General features: G+C 57.2%; 1 protein-coding gene across 2 annotated transcripts in view; it reads left to right on the top strand.

Annotated features, from left to right (window-relative positions):
* RBM19 (RNA binding motif protein 19) overlaps positions 1 to 18,748 on the top strand; it is a 130,995-nt gene that overhangs the window by 75,667 nt on the left and 36,580 nt on the right. For both annotated transcript variants that reach the window (XM_020282923.2, XM_075996600.1), the window contains exon 22: positions 7,053 to 7,158. In XM_020282923.2, coding sequence (XP_020138512.2) covers positions 7,053 to 7,158 — 106 coding nt within the window. The remainder of the gene's footprint in view (positions 1 to 7,052; positions 7,159 to 18,748) is intronic.

The raw sequence follows: 18,748 nt of genomic DNA, 5'->3' as shown, positions 1-18,748 counted from the left end.
CTCGCGTCTGCTCTTCCCACCACACCAGGCACAATCCTCAATGTCACTGTCCAGGCACCAACTTAACCCCCTTGGTAAATAAGTAATCGAATAGGCCCCCTTTTGCTTGCTTTGATTTATTCACTGCGCTTGAAGGAATAAACGTGGGCACTTTGGAAGGAGTATTGATCGTCGAGGGCCAAACACTCCTTGTAATAACTTGTGGTCGTAAGAACATCGTCCTAAGGGACAGACTGAATGTTTGGCCCCCAAATGTGACTGTGTCTCCACAATAGCATATGGATTATATGAGATAATTCATGTAAAGGATAAGGACCCGACACTCGGGGAGAACTCAGTAAATATTGACTCCGTGATGAAATGCATGGGTAGCGTGTTTTCCGAGCGCGAGGCACGGTCCCAGGTTCTGTAGACACAGCAGAGCGTGAGAGCCCTGCCATCTTCCCGCCTGCTTTCTGTTTCTAGCAAAAGGATGGAAAAGATAAGTAAGTAAACAAGCCGTTTCGGGCAGTGCTCAGATGTGGCGGAAGGTGGCTCATGTGGTGGAGGAGGCAACGTTAAAGGGGACAGCCGCAGGAGGCCCCTTAGAGGAAGTGGCGTTTGAGCTGACAATTGAATGACAGGAGTCGATTGCAGGAATATCTAGGTAAGGTGGGCACTAGATAATGGGAGCGGCAAGTGCAAAGGCCCTGAGGTGGGCACACATTTGATGGGTTCAGAGGGAAACCAGTGTAGAGTCTCTATAGTAAGTATGTCGGCGGGGCGGGACATGAGATGAGGTTGGAACGCAGACTATAGTCTGATCAGGCACCCAGGACCCAGGCTTGGGTCCCAAGAAGTTCAGGAATTATTCTAAGGATGCAAACCCCATCAGAGAGTTCAGCAATTTGGGAGTGATGATGACCAGCACATACACGAAAAACTCAGGGCAGTTAGCTATGGAAACCCACTGTGGGAGTGGCAATGACTGGCATATGCCCGTGAAACAGGGCAGCAGCACCCACTGAAATCCACAGGGTTGATTGGATCAGCCTCAGTTGGAGGATTAGATGAGGCAGCTGGGACTAGCTGCCACCCAAGGCTTTGATTTATACACATCCCAGAAAAGCCGGGAGGTTTAGATGATAGTTCCCGTTCCTGAGCCTCCCCCACTGCAGAAATCACCTCCTGCAGACAAAGGGATGGGTTTGTCTCTAGCTGTCCAGCCTCACTCTCCACCTTACCTCAGCTGGGGCCCTTTGCCACATGAGCACTTGGTAAGGAAAGGGGGACAGTAGGACATTGGGCAAGGCAGCAGCCAGCTCGCCGAGTTCACTGGTGGGCCCTTCTTTAGGACAGGGACAGGAGAGCCGTGAGCAGAGATCAGGTGCCCCCAGCCCTAGACCTAACCGGGCGAGATAAGTGGTTTTATCCCAGACTCTTCTAGTGTATCTGAGGAAGAGGGGGCTCACTGCTTGCCTGCCGGCAAAGGGACTTCCCGTGCAGCTGCCCCCAGCCAAGGCAGGGTCCTTGAACACGGTTAATGCTGGACCCACCGTTGACTTTATCGTTGCACCCTGCACACAGGGAGTCTTTGGCTGATGGTTTATAGGCAAGTCAGTCGTGTGAACTCTGAGCAAAAGCACAGGCTTGGGGGACAAACTGCCCACTTGGAGCCCAGCTCAGCCCGTTACCACCTGTGGGACCTTGGCAGACACTTCATCCCTTGTGGTAGGTAAGGACTTGCCAAGTGACCTTGGAGGAATCATTCACTTCTTTGCATCTCGGTGTTCTCCATATAGAAAATGGGAATGGCATTGCCTAGCTCATAAGGGTCTTGTGAGTTCATGCCCACTGGGTGCTGAACATGCCACAGGGCACGTAAGCACTGAAGTACCGGATGAATGGATGCATGTGTGTTAGAAAATTGGTGGGGGTGATATATTCAGAAGGCTTTTTTTAGTGCCAAGAGATTTAGCCACATTTTTCTTACCTGTAGAAGGAGCAGAAGAAGCCTGCAGTCTATTCTTAACATAAAAGCAGCCCTTCGTCTTGTTCAGATCACACCATTGTTCTGATTCTGGGTCCCTTGGGTGGCAGCAGACTTTTTTTTTCTCAGCAGTGCCTTGAGCACAGGTGGGGAGACGTGAGGCCAGCAAACTTGCCCATGTGACTCAGCACTTCTGCTGGGAGGCTGGTTCTTCCAGCAGATCCCAGTGGAGAGGGATGAGGATGTACATCCTGAGAGCAGAGGGGCCCAGGCTCTTCAGGTTGTGTCCGGCCACCTCCTGGGTGCCAGCATGCGGGCTGGGGGTTCGCCTGGCCTCCCAGCCTGCCCACGAAGCCCCCAAACCCAGGCACCAGAACAGCTGCAAAACTGTCAGGGTCGGCATCATCTCTGGAGGGTTCTCCCCACTCCCTACCGTTCTTCTCACCTCCTTCCCCGAGCCCAGCGCTTCAGTCAGGGAGGTGGAGAGACGGAAGATGATTCATCCCTTTTCAGTAGCAGCTGCTGGCTGGGCTCTGGCAGGGCTGGTCAGGGGGCCGCAGCTTTCACGGAGGGAGGAAACCCACCTGCGCGTGTGCACACACACACACACACACACACAGTGTATTGTGTCTGCCTTCAGGCCTGTGTGCAAACACCATTTGCATAGCCGAGTTGTTTATGAGCACTGGGCATAATTGGCTCGCCTCACTCAACACCTCAGCGCCCCCTCCCACCTCCTCCTCCCCCCACCCCCTCCTACCCCCACACACCTCAAAAGAAATTAGAAACGTGACAACAAACTCCGGTTGTCTGTCGAAAACCCACATCCCCACCACCAATCCTGGGCTCCCCGAGTGGCGGAGGGGTGGGGCTGCGCTGGGGGGAGTAATTGGTGAACCCGGGGTGAATGAAGTAATTGGAAAGTGAGGTGTGAGTTTGTTAGGAAGTGTGAGCGTGGTGGGGGAGGGAAGGAGGGCTGTGTTTAAAAGCCCGGTGTGTCCTCTTTATTCACAGCTTCTGATACAGTAATTGCTACTTTGTGGTTTCTATTATCTACACAGTGGGGAACATGCGCGTCTCCTTCCCCCCAAGCACAGAGTCTGGGCTCCCGGGGGAGTTCCTGGGTGCCCCGTGGTTTTCCTCCCTCTCTGGCTCCTGGTGGCCCCTCACGGCCTCACCCCGACAGTGGCCTCCGCTGCCAGGAAAGGAGGGTTCATGCAGAACTTCCTTCAAAAGCAGCTCTTAGAAATGGCTCTGTAGACCTTGCTGTCAGATAAGAACCCTAATAATGGCTGGTATTTATATATCGCTTATCTCCAAGGAGCTAAAGGTACTTCATCGATTTCTTCTCCCCCAACCTTTTTTTTCCCTTTTTAATTCTCTTTCAATATCTCTCTGAGATCATTAGTATTGGCCTCATATGATCCTGCACAGTTATACAAGCCAGCGAAGCCATTCACTGCCCCAGCTTTGTTCCTGGACCGGGAAAGGCAGCCCGGGTGAGCAAGCTCACCTGGATCTTGAGTCCTAGGGCCATGGAGTATAGGCAAATCACTTCCTCCCTGGCCCTTGACTTTGTCATCTACAAAATAAAGGCAGTGACACTATGGTGCCACAGTTGTAGTTACAACTGGAAACGATGTATTTAAAAGATGTGGCACGCAGCAGGCACTCATTGGAAGCCAGGGGGACGGCAGCAGTGACGGTGTCTTGAAGCCTCAGCCAGGGCACATTCCAGGAAGTGTCCACAGACATCAGGAAGTTCTTTCTAAGATCTAACCCTGATCTTCCAGCTCCTCTTAGGCCTCACTCTCTCTTGCCTTCTTCGTAGAAGGAAGGAAGAAACCTGCTCACTGTGACCATTTATCTGACTCCGTGGAGAATACTGGGATTTCTGCATCTATGATGGTCTTCAGAGACATCATTTCATCTGCCATGCAGATGTCTGTCTGGAAACCCCAGACTGGCTGTGACCTCCCCAAGGCCCTCCAGCTGCCCAGGACAGGATACCCAGCTCCCTGATATCTATCTCCCACCATTCCTGACAGATCCCAGATGCCCTTCTGTCCCGCTGCCCCTTCCGAACATTCAGATGCCACTTCTGCAGGCCAGGGAAGGACAGCTCCTGCAGCCTCTCCTCGGCAGCTTTTTTGTCTACCTTTTAATTATTTTCCTCGCCTTTCTCTGGACCCTCAGCTGCTTACCATGCATGGAGCATCCACAGCTCGCAGTGTGCTGCAGAGTGAGGACTTCACCTCCTCAGTCAGTCTCTCTCTCTCTCTCTCTCTCTCTCTCTCTCTCTCTCTCCCCCCCCCCTCCGCTCCTCTCTCCCTTTCTCTCTCTCTTCCTCTCCGCTCCTCTCTCTCTCTCTTTCTCTCTCTCTCTCCCCGCTCCCCCCCTCTCTCTCTTTCTCTTTCTCTCTCTCTCTCTCTCTCTCCCTCTCACCCCCTCTCCGCTCCTCTCTCCCTTTCTCTCTCTCTCCCTCTCCGCTCCTCTCTCTCTCTCTCTCTCTCTCTCTCTCTCTCTCTCTCTCTCTCTCTCTCTCATGCATACGTGTGCATTAGTCTGGCTCACAAGAAAACAGACAGAGCTAAGAAATGTGGGCAGAGGTCATTGAGACCATCAAGGGATAGGAGATTGTAGCCCCTGTGAGTAGAAGTAAGAGGTTTGCATGCAGTGTGGGCAGAATGGACTGGAACTCAGTCTACCCCCTTTGCCCTGTGGTGTTGGAGAAGTCACTGGACCCCTGGGAGTCCTCGTAGGGCTTTCCTAGCCACCCCACAGGTGGCCATCCTGCTTCACCCCAGACCTGTCCGAGCCCTGGGAAGAAAGAAGCCCCAGCTCCTGAGAGTGGCCAGTCCCCATCCGGAAGATGGAAGGGGATTGAGACATTGTGCGGCAGAAAGAGAGAGCTCAGGCTTAAAGTCAGACATGCCCAGGGTCACGTTATAACCCCGCCACTTACGAGCAAAAAGCACTGCCTCCCTGAGCCTCAGTGTCTTTGTCTGTCACATGGGGATGTTAAGACCAATAATAATTCACGTCTGTGCTGTTTGTGTTTACCCCACGCCTGTCTCATTTCATCCTCATCACCACTCTCTGAGGGTAGGTGTAACTTACCAGTGTCTGCCTACCAGGGCTACTGTTTGCTTGTTCATTCATTCCAAAAATACCTTCAGGCATCCACTCTGAGCCAGGCGCTGGGCTCACTGCTGCAGATCCAGTGATGGTCGAGGTAGATGTGGTTTCTTTCTGCTCTTGCAGAGCTGAGCCCCAGCCCTGGCCAGGGGAGAGCAGAGAGGTACACAGGTGTTTGTCCCACAGTGCCCGGGTCAGGGAGCCTTAAGGAGATTGGGAGAGGCTGCTCGGGGCTAGTGGCATTTAGGCTGAGGCCAGAGGGCACCTGCAGGCCAGGTTAGGGAAAGCAGGGGAGGGACCAGCACACCCAGAGGCAGCCTGTGCTGTGACCATGTCAGGGAAGCCCCCAGCACACTCTCCCTGTGCCCTTCAGCCTCCCTGTGCCAGAACTGAATGCTCTCAGGTCCAGTCCTCATGGCCACCAAGCGTGCCATCCCTGAGGTCCCAGCAGCTCTTGGAAGAACGTGGAACCAAAGAACCGTTATCCGAACAAGCCCACCACAAAGCCTTCTGCCCCCCTTCCCTCCCTGTCCAAAGCTGCCCCGGCAGAGGCTAGGAGGCTTGGGTGCAGGGGAGAGAGGCGGCGTGTCTGTTGTGGGATGCAGCGGCCTTTAGGTGGCAGAATGAAGCAGGGTTTGTGGCCGACTCCTCCTGGCTCTCCAGCCTCACCTTCTGATCCCCACCTGCCCAGCCTCCGGTCCCAAGTCCCAGCCCCCTCCAGCGGGGAAGACTGACGGTGCTCTGCTCCCCGTGCTCCCCGGGAGGCTGGCCTTGTCACCAGCCGTGCTTCCTTGCCTGCACAGAGAAGGCGCCGGGAGGGGGAGCGGAGCTGCTGGGGGGAGCTCCGAGGAGACGTGCAGATTCATTTTGAGGATTCATAATGCTGCATTTACACACCGTCCTGCCTTCAGAAATTGGGCTGGCAGATGCCTGGTCATGCTGGCAGGGCTGCGGGTTAACGCCTCGGATTTAGCTTATATCATTTCGCGAGAGCTTACGGCCTTTACTGTGTTTTTTACCCAATCGGTCTTTGGCCCCGAAGCATCCTAGAGTGTCGTGCGTGCGCGCGTGTGCCCAGGTGGCCACAAGTATGTGTAGATTTTCAAATAAAATAATACCTCTCTTCAGATGCCGTGCACATTAAATATTTATCGGCAGCAATTTGTGCGTATATATTTGATAAATGGACATTAGGAAGGGGTTGGAGAGTGGGGAGTCAGACAGGGAAGCGAGGGAGGCTCTGAGAAAGCCCGATCCTTTTGTCCTAGAATCTCTCAAAGGTTTAACCCGAGGGGAGCAGAGGAGGGGACGTAGGGGACGGTCCGAGGCTGTGTTTACCGGTTCGATCCCTGTCAGGAGAAACCAGGCTGTTTTCTTCTCCAGAGCTTTGCCTGACTTTGGCTTAGCAGAGAGCTCAGAGGGAGGGGACGAGCGGTTTAGGAGGGGGTAGCTGCGTGTTGTCTGAGCTCTCAGAAGAAACATGCCAGGTCTGGGAGAAGAGGTGCCATCATGCTCGCTTGACGTGGAGTTTCCGTGTGCTCAGCTCAGACGTAGAGGAAGGTTTGAAAGGTCAGGAGACTCCACTGCCCCAAGTCCTGGCTCGCACACATGGGCAGCCCCTCGCCCTGGCCGGGGCCCCCACCCTGGCCTCTGTGTGCCAGGCTGGCACGCGGTTACCCCCTCGGGGAGGGGAGGACAGGTGTGCTGGAGCTGCCAGCTCGTTAGAGAGGAACCGAAACTCCCCGTCAGCATCTCCGGCCCGATTGTTCCCTCCCTGCCTTGTTTGATGACCGGGGCCTGGGAGGAGAAGACCGCCATGCCCCGGGGCTGATGCGAGGGTGCACGTGTGTGTAAGTGTGTGCGCGCGAGTGCCTGCGATCCCTTCCCACCCCACCTCCTTTGCAGGCCTCCGTCCTTAGACCCTTGTTTTGCCTTTTGTTTCCAGCACCTTCGGGGAGCTGAAGACGGTCCGCTTGCCAAAGAAGATGACCGGGACAGGCACGCACAGAGGATTCGGCTTCGTGGACTTCCTCACCAAGCAGGACGCGAAGGTGAGACGGGGCCCCTCCCCGCCCGCCTGGGCCCCTCCCCGCCCGCCTGGGCCCCTCCCTCCCGGGCCCTTTGTGGCAGAAGCTGCACGGCCTCTTCACAAATGCGAGTGTCGCAGCCTCGTTCGGGTTTTCTCTGTCTTCCCCTCAACCTGCTAATTTGCACAGTATCCCTGGGGGAGAAGACCCTGGGCTTTGTGGTCAGAGGAAGGGGCAGTTTCTGCGTCCCCCTTCCTGCCCCACTTCACATGCACAGGAGCCTGGGACACAAATGAGGAAGCAGGTGGGTTTCCCAGGCCGCTCCAAGTCTGCGAGAAAATTCCTCAGTCCAGGTGGCCCCCCAGGGGCAGGGAGCGTGGGAGATGCTGTGTGGAAGTGCGCGGAGGGGACCCTGAGCAGATCGTGTGGACGGGAGGGCGAGGGCACCCAGGAAGCAGCGTGGAAATGCACTTTCCCCTCATCCTCCCGCTCGTGGCCGGGGCTTCCATCTCGTGCTGGTAGCTTATGAGCGGCCCAGGCAGGTGCTGCTGTGTACACGCGTGTGTGCAGAAGTCCCTCGAGGCTCCTTGAAGATCCAGGTCACCTTTTATTTTTGAGGCGTGGTGGCTTTTCTGAATTGGCTCGATGCAGCATGGCCGGGCTTTGCTTCTGCAGCGGGCACTGGGTCCTCGCGCGGCCCAGTAGCCGATATAGGGGCAGGGGCCGGATGGGGGTCTGGCTGTATCCGCAGCCGCTGTCGTCATGGCACCAAGCTCCAGGTCACAACCCAGAAGGAAGGTAGCCACGGAGCTGTCACATGGGCTGCCCTCTGAGCTCTGTGCCCACGGTTGGCACTTCCCCCCCTTTGCCTCATCTTTCCTCAAGGATGAAATAACGTAACGGGGCGCACTGCCGGCCGGGCCCCTTCCCCGCCGACGGGTGTGCTTCGGGAGGGCGGCGAGCTTTTCTGGGAGTTGCACCCGCTGGCCTGTGGCAAGTTGGCATTGCAGGAGGCCCAGGGGTGGGTCAGCTGGGCAGAGCCGAAGGTGGCGGCTCAGGACACAGCTGCGGCCTTTGTGGGCCCTGGGAACAGGCACAGGCAGAGAGGGCGCACCGGGACCCTCGGAGAGCCTTGCCAGACACCTTTGTCTCCGCGTCTCGAGCTCAAGTGCCTGTTTTGTTGACTCATGGCCACATTTGTCCGGACATCTGCTCCCCTCTCCTGTCACTCGGCAGCCTTTCACTCGCCCCCCGCCGGGGACAGCGTGCAACAGGCCCACGGCCTTTGTCCTCCCCGCGGGAGGCACGTGGGGCCTGCGCTGGCTCAGGGCAGCAGGGCCGGGCGCCGCACAGAGCAGCGGCTCTTACCAGCAGCCGCTCGGCCCCCGCTAAGCCTTCTCTGTGCCTCAGTTTCCTCATCTGCGAAACAGGAATGACACAGTGGGCACCCTCACAGGAATAGGCAGACGATGCCAAGGAAACGCTGACCCAGTCCTGGCATGGAGTGAGCTCGATACAAGTTAGCTATCCCCTCCTGTTGTCACCAGCCCAGGTCCCTGCAGAGCCGCCTGTCCCTGGGTCCGAGGATTCGTGCACATGTTCAGTGCTTAGTCCACAGAGAGACGGGAGCACAGGCAGCGTCTTCTCCACTGTGTTCCACGGAGCTCTGGGGATGTGACGGGATGGGCAGAGGGGACAGAACCGTTGTCATCTGTCTTGTGTGAAGGTTCCTAAATGAGATCGAGGCTGGGGGGACGGAGGGATGGGAGATTCCCTCCCTGCCCCTAGAACGTCTCCTATTAAGGCCCATGTGAGGGCCAGACATCAGAGCGTGAACTTTGAAGCCAGACTGCGTGAGTTTGGATCCCAGGGCTGCTACTATTCTGTGTGACCTTGGGCAAGTGAGATCCTTTCTGTGTGCCTCAGTTTCCCCCCTTGTAAAATGATCATAGGATTTCCCGTATTTTCATAGAGTTGTTGTGAGGTCTGAATGGGGTGATACTCTTAGAACAGGGCCTGGCCCCTCTGCGCTCTGGCTGTCGGCTCTGAGCAGGAAGCGGACAGCGCAGATAGTGACGATGGTGATGATCTGAAAATAAGAAGGGTCGAGGCAGGAGAAGAGAGCACAGGGTGGGATCCCCTTCACCCGGGAAGCCCTCCTCCCACCGTGTCCTCTCTCCCTCAGAGGGAGGTTGACGTCAGGGTCCACACAGCCCGGGGCCTGGAGGATCACAGCAGGGGCGGGCTCCAGCCTTGACGTTCCATGAGCCTTTGCCACGTCGAGGTCGACACGGTTTTGCTCTTCGGGGTGATTAGAACAGAAGGTGGATCCCAGGGAAGCACGCAGGGCAGCACATGGCAGTCACTTGAGGGAGTTCACCTGATGCCCAGTTGGCCCGGGCAGGGCCCGAGGCCAGGCTGTGATGTTCTCTCCAAAGCCCAGCACCGCCCCCCAGTGACCTACAGCATGATGGCTCCGCTGCCCCCCATCCCTTCCCTGCCTTCCATTCCCGGCTCCAGGAGGAGAGAGGGCAGCCGAGGACAGTCGGGCTCAACTCACAGCCCCACAGGGATTGGCTCGTCCCTCTCACCCTGGAGGAACTGGGCCCTCCACGCCCACCGCCAAGCAAGCTGGCCTCCCAGGAGGTCCGTGTCTCCCCTGCGAAGATGGCTTTGCTCTTTTTCCTTCCCGGGGAAGCTGCCGTTGCTTCCTCCCTCCTCCTCTCGCTCTGTCTGGAGAACTTTATTGTCTTCTGAGTGGAACAGTTAGCACTCTCCGCTGACCCATAGACCCACGCAGGCTGCATATTAGTGAATAGAATTCTGAATATGGTAAATATCTGGTTAGCTCGAGGGCGGGCTTGAGTTTGAAGAGGGAGAGTAATACTGCAGAGATGGGGAAAGAAAAACTCCGAACATCTCTGTATCTCAGCGGAAGGCATTAGTGAGAATCCAGGGCTGGGGGAGGGGCCTCCGTGATCCCAGGCTCAGGGTGGGATCTCGTAAGCATCCTCCCCCAGTGAAGCTCTTGGGGGCAGGAGACCTCCTTTATAAACCCATCCCAGGGCTCGATTCAGCACTGCCCCCCCCAGTCCCCCTCTGAGGGCTCAATAAGGGTAAACAGTCGGTCCCTATTTTCGCTCGACAACTTCTTGATTCAGGAGATCCATCCCAAGCAATCCTCTCTTGGATGGAGGGAAGAGAGGGCGGAAGGAGTATGGGCAGGTATCAGTGGAGAGGAAAAGCTCGGGGCTGGAGAGCAGTGGAGAAGCGCATGGTTTCTGGGAGAGGCCAGTGCTGGGACTTGCACCCAGAAATCTCTACCCCCAGGACAGTGCTCTTTCCCCAGCACCAACTAGTCTGTCGTGCCGGCAGAGGATGGGAGAGGGAGGCCCCAGTCCATTCCTAACGGCCTCCCCTCCACACAGCAGTCCCCATGCTGGCCCTGAGCACGTGCCCACGCCCGCCACCCGGAGCCGGGGATCCTGGGTCTTCTGACTTTTCTCCTGGAGACCCACATCCGCCTCGCATTCTTGGTGACTCCGAGGTGCATCAGGCCTTTCCTGGGGCCAGCACAGACCCCCACGTGGAGAGAGAGTCCTAGGGAGGGGCTCCTCGAGGCTGTTGTGGCAGAGCTGGAAGTAACCAGGCAACTGATGATGACAGTGAGGCTCCCACGAGCACGCGGGCTTCGTACTGACAGCCCACCGCCCGCGCAGTGCCGCGTCCCGAACTGCAGCAGCCTGGGCATCTGGCGGGAGATTCACTAATGCCCCGCTCTGTGGCCACCGTGGAGCCCTGAGGATCAAGGGGAAGCCCAGACCTTGGCCATCTGCCCTCGTCACAGGCTCTGGTGACCGGAGCCTCGCTCCAGGGAAGCAGGATCGATGAGCTGGCACATTCTCCCAACCTAGGACATTTTATCAGCCCCTGATGTCCCTGGCGGTAAATGTCAGTCCCTCGGAAAGTGCTGGTGTTATCTAAACCTCCAGGTGTGATGATCTGGCATTTCTCAGGGAACCTCCCCCCAGTGGGGGGAAGCAGGGGACAGAGGTCGAGGAGGGAAGGAGAATGGGGACAGCACAGGAAGGCGAGGACTGGAGCACACCCTGAATGCGGGTCCCCCGGGCAGCCTGGGTCTGCACTTCGTGCACAGCTGTGTGTCCTGTCACCGCGCCACGTGCTTCCCTGGGCCTCGGGGATGTTTCTGAAAGGGCAGTGTCTTTGGACTCGGCTTCTGAAAACCTATCTTTGTCAGGGGTAGTGCTGGACATGTGCGTGTGTGTGTTTCAGTTCTCACGGGACTCTAGGACACAGCGGGGCAGGAGGGTGCTTGACAGTTGGGGAAACTGAGGCTCAAAGAGACAAAGTCACTTGCTCAGGGTCATATGGGCAATACTTGGCAGAACTGGGCAAAATCTGATTCCAAAGCCCTGTATCCGGGAACTCCTCCCTCCCTCTTGCCTGTCATCAGTTCACTACATCGGGTGCATCTCCAGGCCCCGGCAGCTGCCTCCCTCCCCTCGTCACCTTTGACCCGGCCCTAACATGCCCCCAGGAGAAGGACTCACCATTTAAAGAGACACTTTGGAGGAATGCCAAGAGGTTGTCCCTTAAAACATCTCTCGGGAAGCCAGCCCAGGATGAAATCAGCAACTCCCAGCCCCCAAAGGAGGAGCGGGCATTCCTTGAGCCACCCCCACAGCGCACACTGCCATTCCACCTTCCAGCCCGACCCGGGCCTAAGGAGCAGTCTCACCAGGAAGGCAGCAGCCTTCCACCTGGGCAGGTGTGCTGGGGACTCCCCACCAGGTGTGCCCATCCCCATTGGCTGAGCAGCCACCAATAGCCACTGGGATTCCAGTTAGAAGCAGCCATTTCCTCTCTCGCTCCCCCTCCCCAGACTGGGCTGGCCATGGAGGAAGATAGGAAGGGCAACTTGGAAGGGAAGGAACACATAAGAGTAGACTTGCTTCCTAAAAACCAGAATATTAATTTTTTCCCCATGCAATGCGCCTTTAATTCTTTGCTTCCCCAAGCCCGCCGTGCCTTTGTACTTTTGCAGTTGCAGCTGTTTTTATTTGCCGTCGCTGCTGTTGTTTTAAAAGGTCTATTTTCACATGGAATGTTATCCAATTAGCAGAGCAATGTGTTGGCTTAAATAAACACTTGGGGGGGCGGCAGTAGGGAGACGCGCTGGTGGCTGGCGTTGGCAGGCAGAGCTGTTCGCACTGTGGTAAACAGCCGCAGCTTTAATTGTAGGGTCGCACCAGTTAATGTCACCTTCCTCATGTCTCACTTCTCCACTCTGCCAGGGGTGGGGGCAGAGGGAGTGATGGACACGTGGCCCAAGCCCTCCCCAGCTCAGGTGATGCTGAGTGTTTTGGTGGGGGGGGGGGGTTTGCATTGGACCTTCTCAAAGAATGTTCTCGGAACCTGTGGTCTGCACCTCGCAGATTCCACCCAAACAAGGCCCGTGGTGGGAAGAGTTGGCGACGAGCACACCAGACAAAGCTGCTTAAGGCAAGGACGGCCTTCCTCCTTGCCAGGCGCCCCTGGCGCACGCGGCACGCTGCCCAGCCGTGTTGCGTGCACAGTAAACGATCACTGTCAGATTGTCGGTGGTGTGCGCTTAACACACATGTTTGCTTAATCAAGTGCAGCATGGAGTAGAATACAGTCTCCGTGGGGGCCCTGTGGGAGTACAGCCAGGGTCTGAAGGGGACAGTGCCCCTCGGCAAGGAGGAGCTCACAGGGCTTCTTCGCTGGCCACCTGTGTGTCCGGCAGGCAGAGCCGGGCAGTGGTTAGTGTGGCCTGTGGCGTCAGAGCTGCCTCCTTCCAGCTCTGTGAATGTGGACAAGGAACGTCAGATCCCCGATCCCCGGGTGACTCATCCCCACCACGGGGAACAATAACGCTGCCCTTGAGGCTCTTGTGAAGATGGAATGAATGATGCATGGAGAGCCCTCGGCACAGGCTGTGGCACGTGACATCAGAGACATGGGGACGGCTGAGTGTTCCTCTGGGCCCCACGACCCACAGTGCTGCACTTGGAAACCCAGGTGTCAGTTGTCCTGTGTTTCCCAAAACGGGAACTGGAAGCAAATCCAGGAATCGGGTTTGGTCCCCACCTTTCTGTTCAGGTTTGCGCGTTACAGACGTGCACTCACGCCTGCGTCCTGATTGTGGGGTTTGCCCAGTTCCTGTCGTCAGAGCCCAGGGGTGAAAGAAAATGTGTTCAAATCCTGCATTCCAAGCAGGCTTAGTCAGCGTGTTTCTGGGCCGAGAACCCGGGATCAGGACAAGCCACCCTTCTCAGACAAGCACACGAGTGGCCCTCATCACCAAGACAGAAGCAGCTATCCTCTGCCACCAGCGTCCCTCGGAGCCTCTGTGTAGGGTGAGGCCTGCCCAGCCTCTCAAGATCAGCACGAGGAGGGTTCAGGTTCAGATGTCCTCATTCCACACTTACCAGGCGTTCAGGACAAATCACCAAGGAGAGGTAAACATCCCAGCTGCGTTGGACAAACTGTCTCCCTTTTAATGGCATTAAAGTAACTTGAGAAAAAGAAAACTGCACTACCAGTGACAACAACAACAGGTACCAGGAATCGGGCCCTTGTGTGCCAGGTGCTGGGTTAAAGGAACAGCCACTGTCTGATGTTTTCTTCCTGGCAGACCCGGGAGGTCGAAGCACCCCCATTTTGCAGGGGAGAAAGTGAAAACTCAGAGAGGTTTCTGACCAGGTCGCAGGGCCAGGCCTCGTGCCTGACGGGAGCTCCGAGCCTCGCCAGGCCACACTGCCCATTGCCTGGTGGCTTTGTACCCGTGGCTGCCTGGCGGTGGCCCTCTTCCCCTAGTGGCTCTTTTAACTCCCCCTGGGGGCTATGAATGTGCAGGGGTCAGAGGTGGTGTCCCACCGTCAGATGGCCTAGTTTTGTGTTCGCATCACAGTGAGTCCCCAGGGACGCTGAGTCACATGGGGCTGAGCCGAGTGAGCGAGAGGGAGAGGCCCCTCCTGGTCTGCAGGAGTGCAGACGCCACTGCCAGGAAATGGGCCTCCGGGTGCTCCTCCCAGGCGCTCGCCCTCAGCCCCACGGGATCATCTCGGGTGGGTCCGGGGTGCTCACCGAGGGCCCAGGATAGAAGTCACTCGGCACGACACAGAGGGCTTGGCCCCTCCTGGGGGAGCCCCTGCCCTGCGTGCAGCCCCTGCGGAGGCCAGAAACAGCTGCTGCGCTCTTGATCCCAGGACAGCAGGAGCCTTGGGACAGGGAGGAAAAGGACCTGTCCCTTGGGCGCAGGAATTGGCGGTGACATTTAAACATCTTGGGGAGGCAGACCCTCCTCCCTGAAGTCCTTGGCCTCTACTTTTCGACCACCTGGGCAGAATGATCCAAGCCCCGTCAGTGCCAGCTGCTTACTCCGGGCGTCCGGGACAGAGGGTTTGGGACGAGGTGGCGTTGTCTGTGTTCGGATGGATTTAGCGTGTGCTGAGAGATGCGGCCCTTTGGCTCTGCCAGAGACAGCTCCCTGAGGAGCAGAAGGGGCTGGGACAGTGCCCTGGACTTCCAGAGAGAGGAGTCTCATCCTCGGCTCTGCCCGGAAGCCATGGCCTTGGCTGTTCTTCTCGGCCCCTCGGGTCGGAGTCCTGCCAAGGGCACGGAATGGGCTTTTGTTGCTGCGAGGAGGAGTCCGTCTCCGGGGAAGCTGCAGAAAGGTCAGGCCCGGTGCCGCCCTGGCAGCCTTCCAGTGCCTTCCCAGTTCTTGAAAGAGGCCGCCGGGCCCAGCCCCAGTCTAGTCTGCAGCTGTCAACCCCAGGCCACTTTAGCAGATTGTCTTCCAGGGGAATTCGGAAAAGGCGGCAGGAGGCCAGAGTTCTCCGTGCCTGTAGTCCACGGCTTAAGCCAGAGGGGATCAAAGAGCCGTGATTTCCGGACAGCCGAGCCAGAGGACCGGGCTGCGGGCACAGCCTGGAGTCCAGCTGGGCGGGCTCGGAGCTCTCCTGGGTGGGCCTCAGATTCTCCAAGCAGGGCCAAGGCGTGAGATGTGCCGTCTGAAGTAGGAAACCCCTCTGCCCCAGGTCAAGGCAGAGGGACTTAAGGTGGCCATCGGGGTCAGAGTTCCAGCAGGAAACAGAACCTACCCCCTGGGTGCCTCAGATGCAGAGCACCGAGTGAAGAGATGTTCACGGAGGGGTGAGTAGGACTGAGGGACCGGCCCGGGCTGGCGAAGCCTCCAGGCACCAGCGGCAGTGGGGACTGTCATCTCCCTCAGGCCAGGGGAGCTTCAAGGGAGGGGTGAGGCTGGAGGGGCTGTGGAGGAGGGCCCTAAGTGGACATGGCCCTGGACGGGGAGCAGGCAAGGAGCACCCCACCCCTCTCCTCCCTCTCCCTGCAGCCTCCCACCCAGGCCTCCCATTTGCTTCGCCTCGGTGGAAACTGTCGAATGCAGGAGCCCAGGTCAGATGGTGCATGGAGTCGGCTCCTAAAGCAGGGGGCCGGAGTGGGGGACCAGGGATTTCCAGCCCTGGCCATCCATGATGGCGGGAAGTGCTCCCAGGAGCAGGGCCTGCTCTTCTGTGGCATTCCCTTTGCCCAAGTCATGTGTCCTTAGAGTTCCGATCCGGATCTTCAGGCCTCTCCAGCAAGCCGGCTGGGGATTTGACCTGTGATCTCTCGAGTCTTAGTGGCATGGGTGACTATTGCCACCCCACAAAATCCCCAAGTCATGCACGTTGGGAGCAACTCCACACCCAAGACTCAGTGTATCGGGTCTCTTCCTGACCAAAAGGCCAAGTGTCCCTCTCGTGTGCGTGCTCAGGGGCTGCACTGTCAGAGCGGGCCGTGCTCCTGTCCCCACCGTCGTCCTGGTCTATAGAGTACAGGGCTTTGAGGGAGCGTGGCAGGACATCTAAGCCAACCTAACCACCCACACAGCCTGGAGGCGTGTCCACGGTGTCCCTGTGAATATTTACTGAGCGTGCTCTGGCTCAGTCCGGGCACCAGGCCAAGCCCATCAGGGTGGAGCACCGTCCCCCAGGGGTTCAAGGTTGAGTCTGGGAGACTGGCACTCAACAGGCGTTATAGGGCTGGGAGCAGGTGCTGCAATGGAGGCCGGGTGTTCAGGGCGCAGGGAGGGCACTTGGCTGCTCCCTGTGGGACAGAGAGAGGGACAGAGCCTTCCCTGGGCACTAGCAAGCTGTCTGTGAGCGCAGCCCTCAAGGCTAGGACGTGAGGTGCAGGGGCCCAGAGATGGAACATACAGAGGACGAGGGGAAAAGGAAGCAGTTGACCTGCATTCGAACCTCGGCCAGTGCCTCAGTTTTCCCTTCATTGAAATGGGAGAATAATATCTTTTCTGGGAGGAGATTGAAGTCATGTGCTTGGAGTTCCGTGGAACTCAGAGATCCGTATCTATGCTAAGAAGGCCTTTGACTCCAAGGAAGGAGAAACAGCAGAAGCAGGATTTGGAGAGGGGCAGAGGTCCGGGGCCATCCAACTCTCCCGAGACGTACACGGCCTCATAGGCTGTTTTGGCAAGGGAGCGCCCTGCCAGGAGCTACAGTTGAGAAAACTTCTCTCTGGGGAGAAGGTGGGGGTGGGTTTCAGTGTGGGAAGTGTAGACGCAGAGACCAGGAAGGAAGCTGCTGGTGGCCCTCAGACCACGGAGGCCTGCGGTTTCCCTCTGCAGTGGCCTGAACCTTTCGAGCACCTCAGGGTCTGCCCCTGGGTCCTGGGCTGCATCTTCCTCCTCCTTCACCGTCTCTTCTGCCTCCTGGGATGGCTCTCGTTACACTCTTTTCATGAGACACAATTACGCTGGATTATCCCAAGCCAATTTTAGCCTCGAATCTCTGTCCTCACGCTGCCTGCGACAGTTTGAGGCCACCACATTCCAGCCACCAGGGCAGTGGGTGCTCAGGAACACAACCTGATTGTGTATTAACCCGCAGGGACTAGAGCCAGGCAGGGGAATTCTGCTATTTTTGGACAACCACACATTGTACGGTGACTTCAAACATAAAAGAGCTTTGTATCCTGCCGCCCATTGTCCCTGCTCTGTAGTGTCGTAATGAAAGGTAGAGACATGCGTGATAATAACAATAACAGCCAACACCGAGTGAGACCTCTTACATGCAGGGGCCGAATCCTGCCCGTTCTTTGCTGCTGCTTCGCTTTTACACACGAGGAAGCTGAGGCTCAGAGAGGTTAACCAGCTTGCCAAGATCACACAGCTCCTAAGTGGTGGGGCAGGGATTTGAGCCACAGTAGTCCAGCAGCAGAGGCCCCTCTGCACAGCCATGCCACCCCACCTCACCTGTTAGCATGAAAAGCCCTTCCAAAGAGAGGCTGATAAAATGCCAGGGGATCGCAGAGGGAGGGGATGAGAATTTGTAAGACGTGATGTCAGAGAAGGAACTGGAGAGGGAATTTGTAGCTACCCCCACGAGGAATGGAGACCTGCCAAGCTTTCAGTGGCACAAGAATGGGGAACTGGTTTCCAAGGGAAAGAAAGAAGCACAGAAACCGGCGGTGGGAGTTTGAGAGGCAGGGCATGTGGCCCCTCGGCGGGAGTCTCTCATTCCCTTCTTCCGAGTCTGGGCCTGGCATCCACCAGATGCAGCCTCTGGGCCACCCCCACCCGCCGTGTCCCCAGGACTGCAGCTCCTCGGGGACCCTGGCGCCAGGATGGAATACCCGCCACGCCAGACTCCCCACGAGTTCCTCTCTCCCATCTTAAAACCCCGGCTCCCCCAATCATGCCGTCTCTCTGTGCCTCGCCAGCTGAGCACGCGTGTGTTTTAAAGCTCTGAATGGGCCATTTCGGATCGGAGTCCAGATGCATTTTTATATCCGCGTGGAAAAAAATGCAGAGGCTCTGCTGGCAGTCAGAGAGAGTTTTTTAAATTAAAGTTAAAAAAAACAGAGCAGAGGGGGAGAAAAAGTTTCCTGCACCTGGCCCTTGTCAGAACAGCACAGAAGAGAAAAAAGCATGCCTTTCATTTGGCCACATGTCTACTTTTAAAAAGATGCGTGTCCCGCCCCCTTCCCTCCTGTCCTTTCAGAGTCGTTGGCTTGTTGACTATTTGTCATGTGCCCCCTCGGTGCTGCATCACAGCCAAGGAGATCGAGGCTTGCCACGGGAGGTGAATGCCCAAGGTCGCCACGTTAGTTCCCCTGGGCTGCTGCAACAAGGCACCGCAGGCTGGGTGGCTTAGAACAACAGACATGTAGCGTCTCCCGGTTCTGGAGGCCGGAAGTCCAAAATCCAGGTGGCAGCAGGGCTGGTTCCTTCTGAGGGAAGCTCTGTTCCATGCCTCTCTCCTGGCTTCCGGTGCCAGCCAGATCCTTGGCGTTCCTGGTTGGCAGGTGCCTCGCTCCATTGCCTGCCTCCGTCCTCCCAGCACGTTCACCCCGTGTCTCTGTCTTTACGTGGCCATCTGAGGACACCAGTCATTGGATTAGGGCCCACCATACTCCAGTGTGACCTCATCTCAACTCATTCCCTTGGCAACTACCTATTTCCAAATGAGGTCACATCCAGAGGTCCTGAGGTCAGGACTCCACGCATCTTCTCATGGGGACACTGTCCAGCCGTAACAGTCATGCA

The sequence above is a fragment of the Microcebus murinus genome, chromosome 22 (assembly GCF_040939455.1).
Source record: "Microcebus murinus isolate Inina chromosome 22, M.murinus_Inina_mat1.0, whole genome shotgun sequence".
NCBI classification, from domain to species: domain Eukaryota; kingdom Metazoa; phylum Chordata; class Mammalia; order Primates; family Cheirogaleidae; genus Microcebus; species Microcebus murinus.
This window is presented reverse-complemented; position numbering and strand designations above follow the sequence as displayed.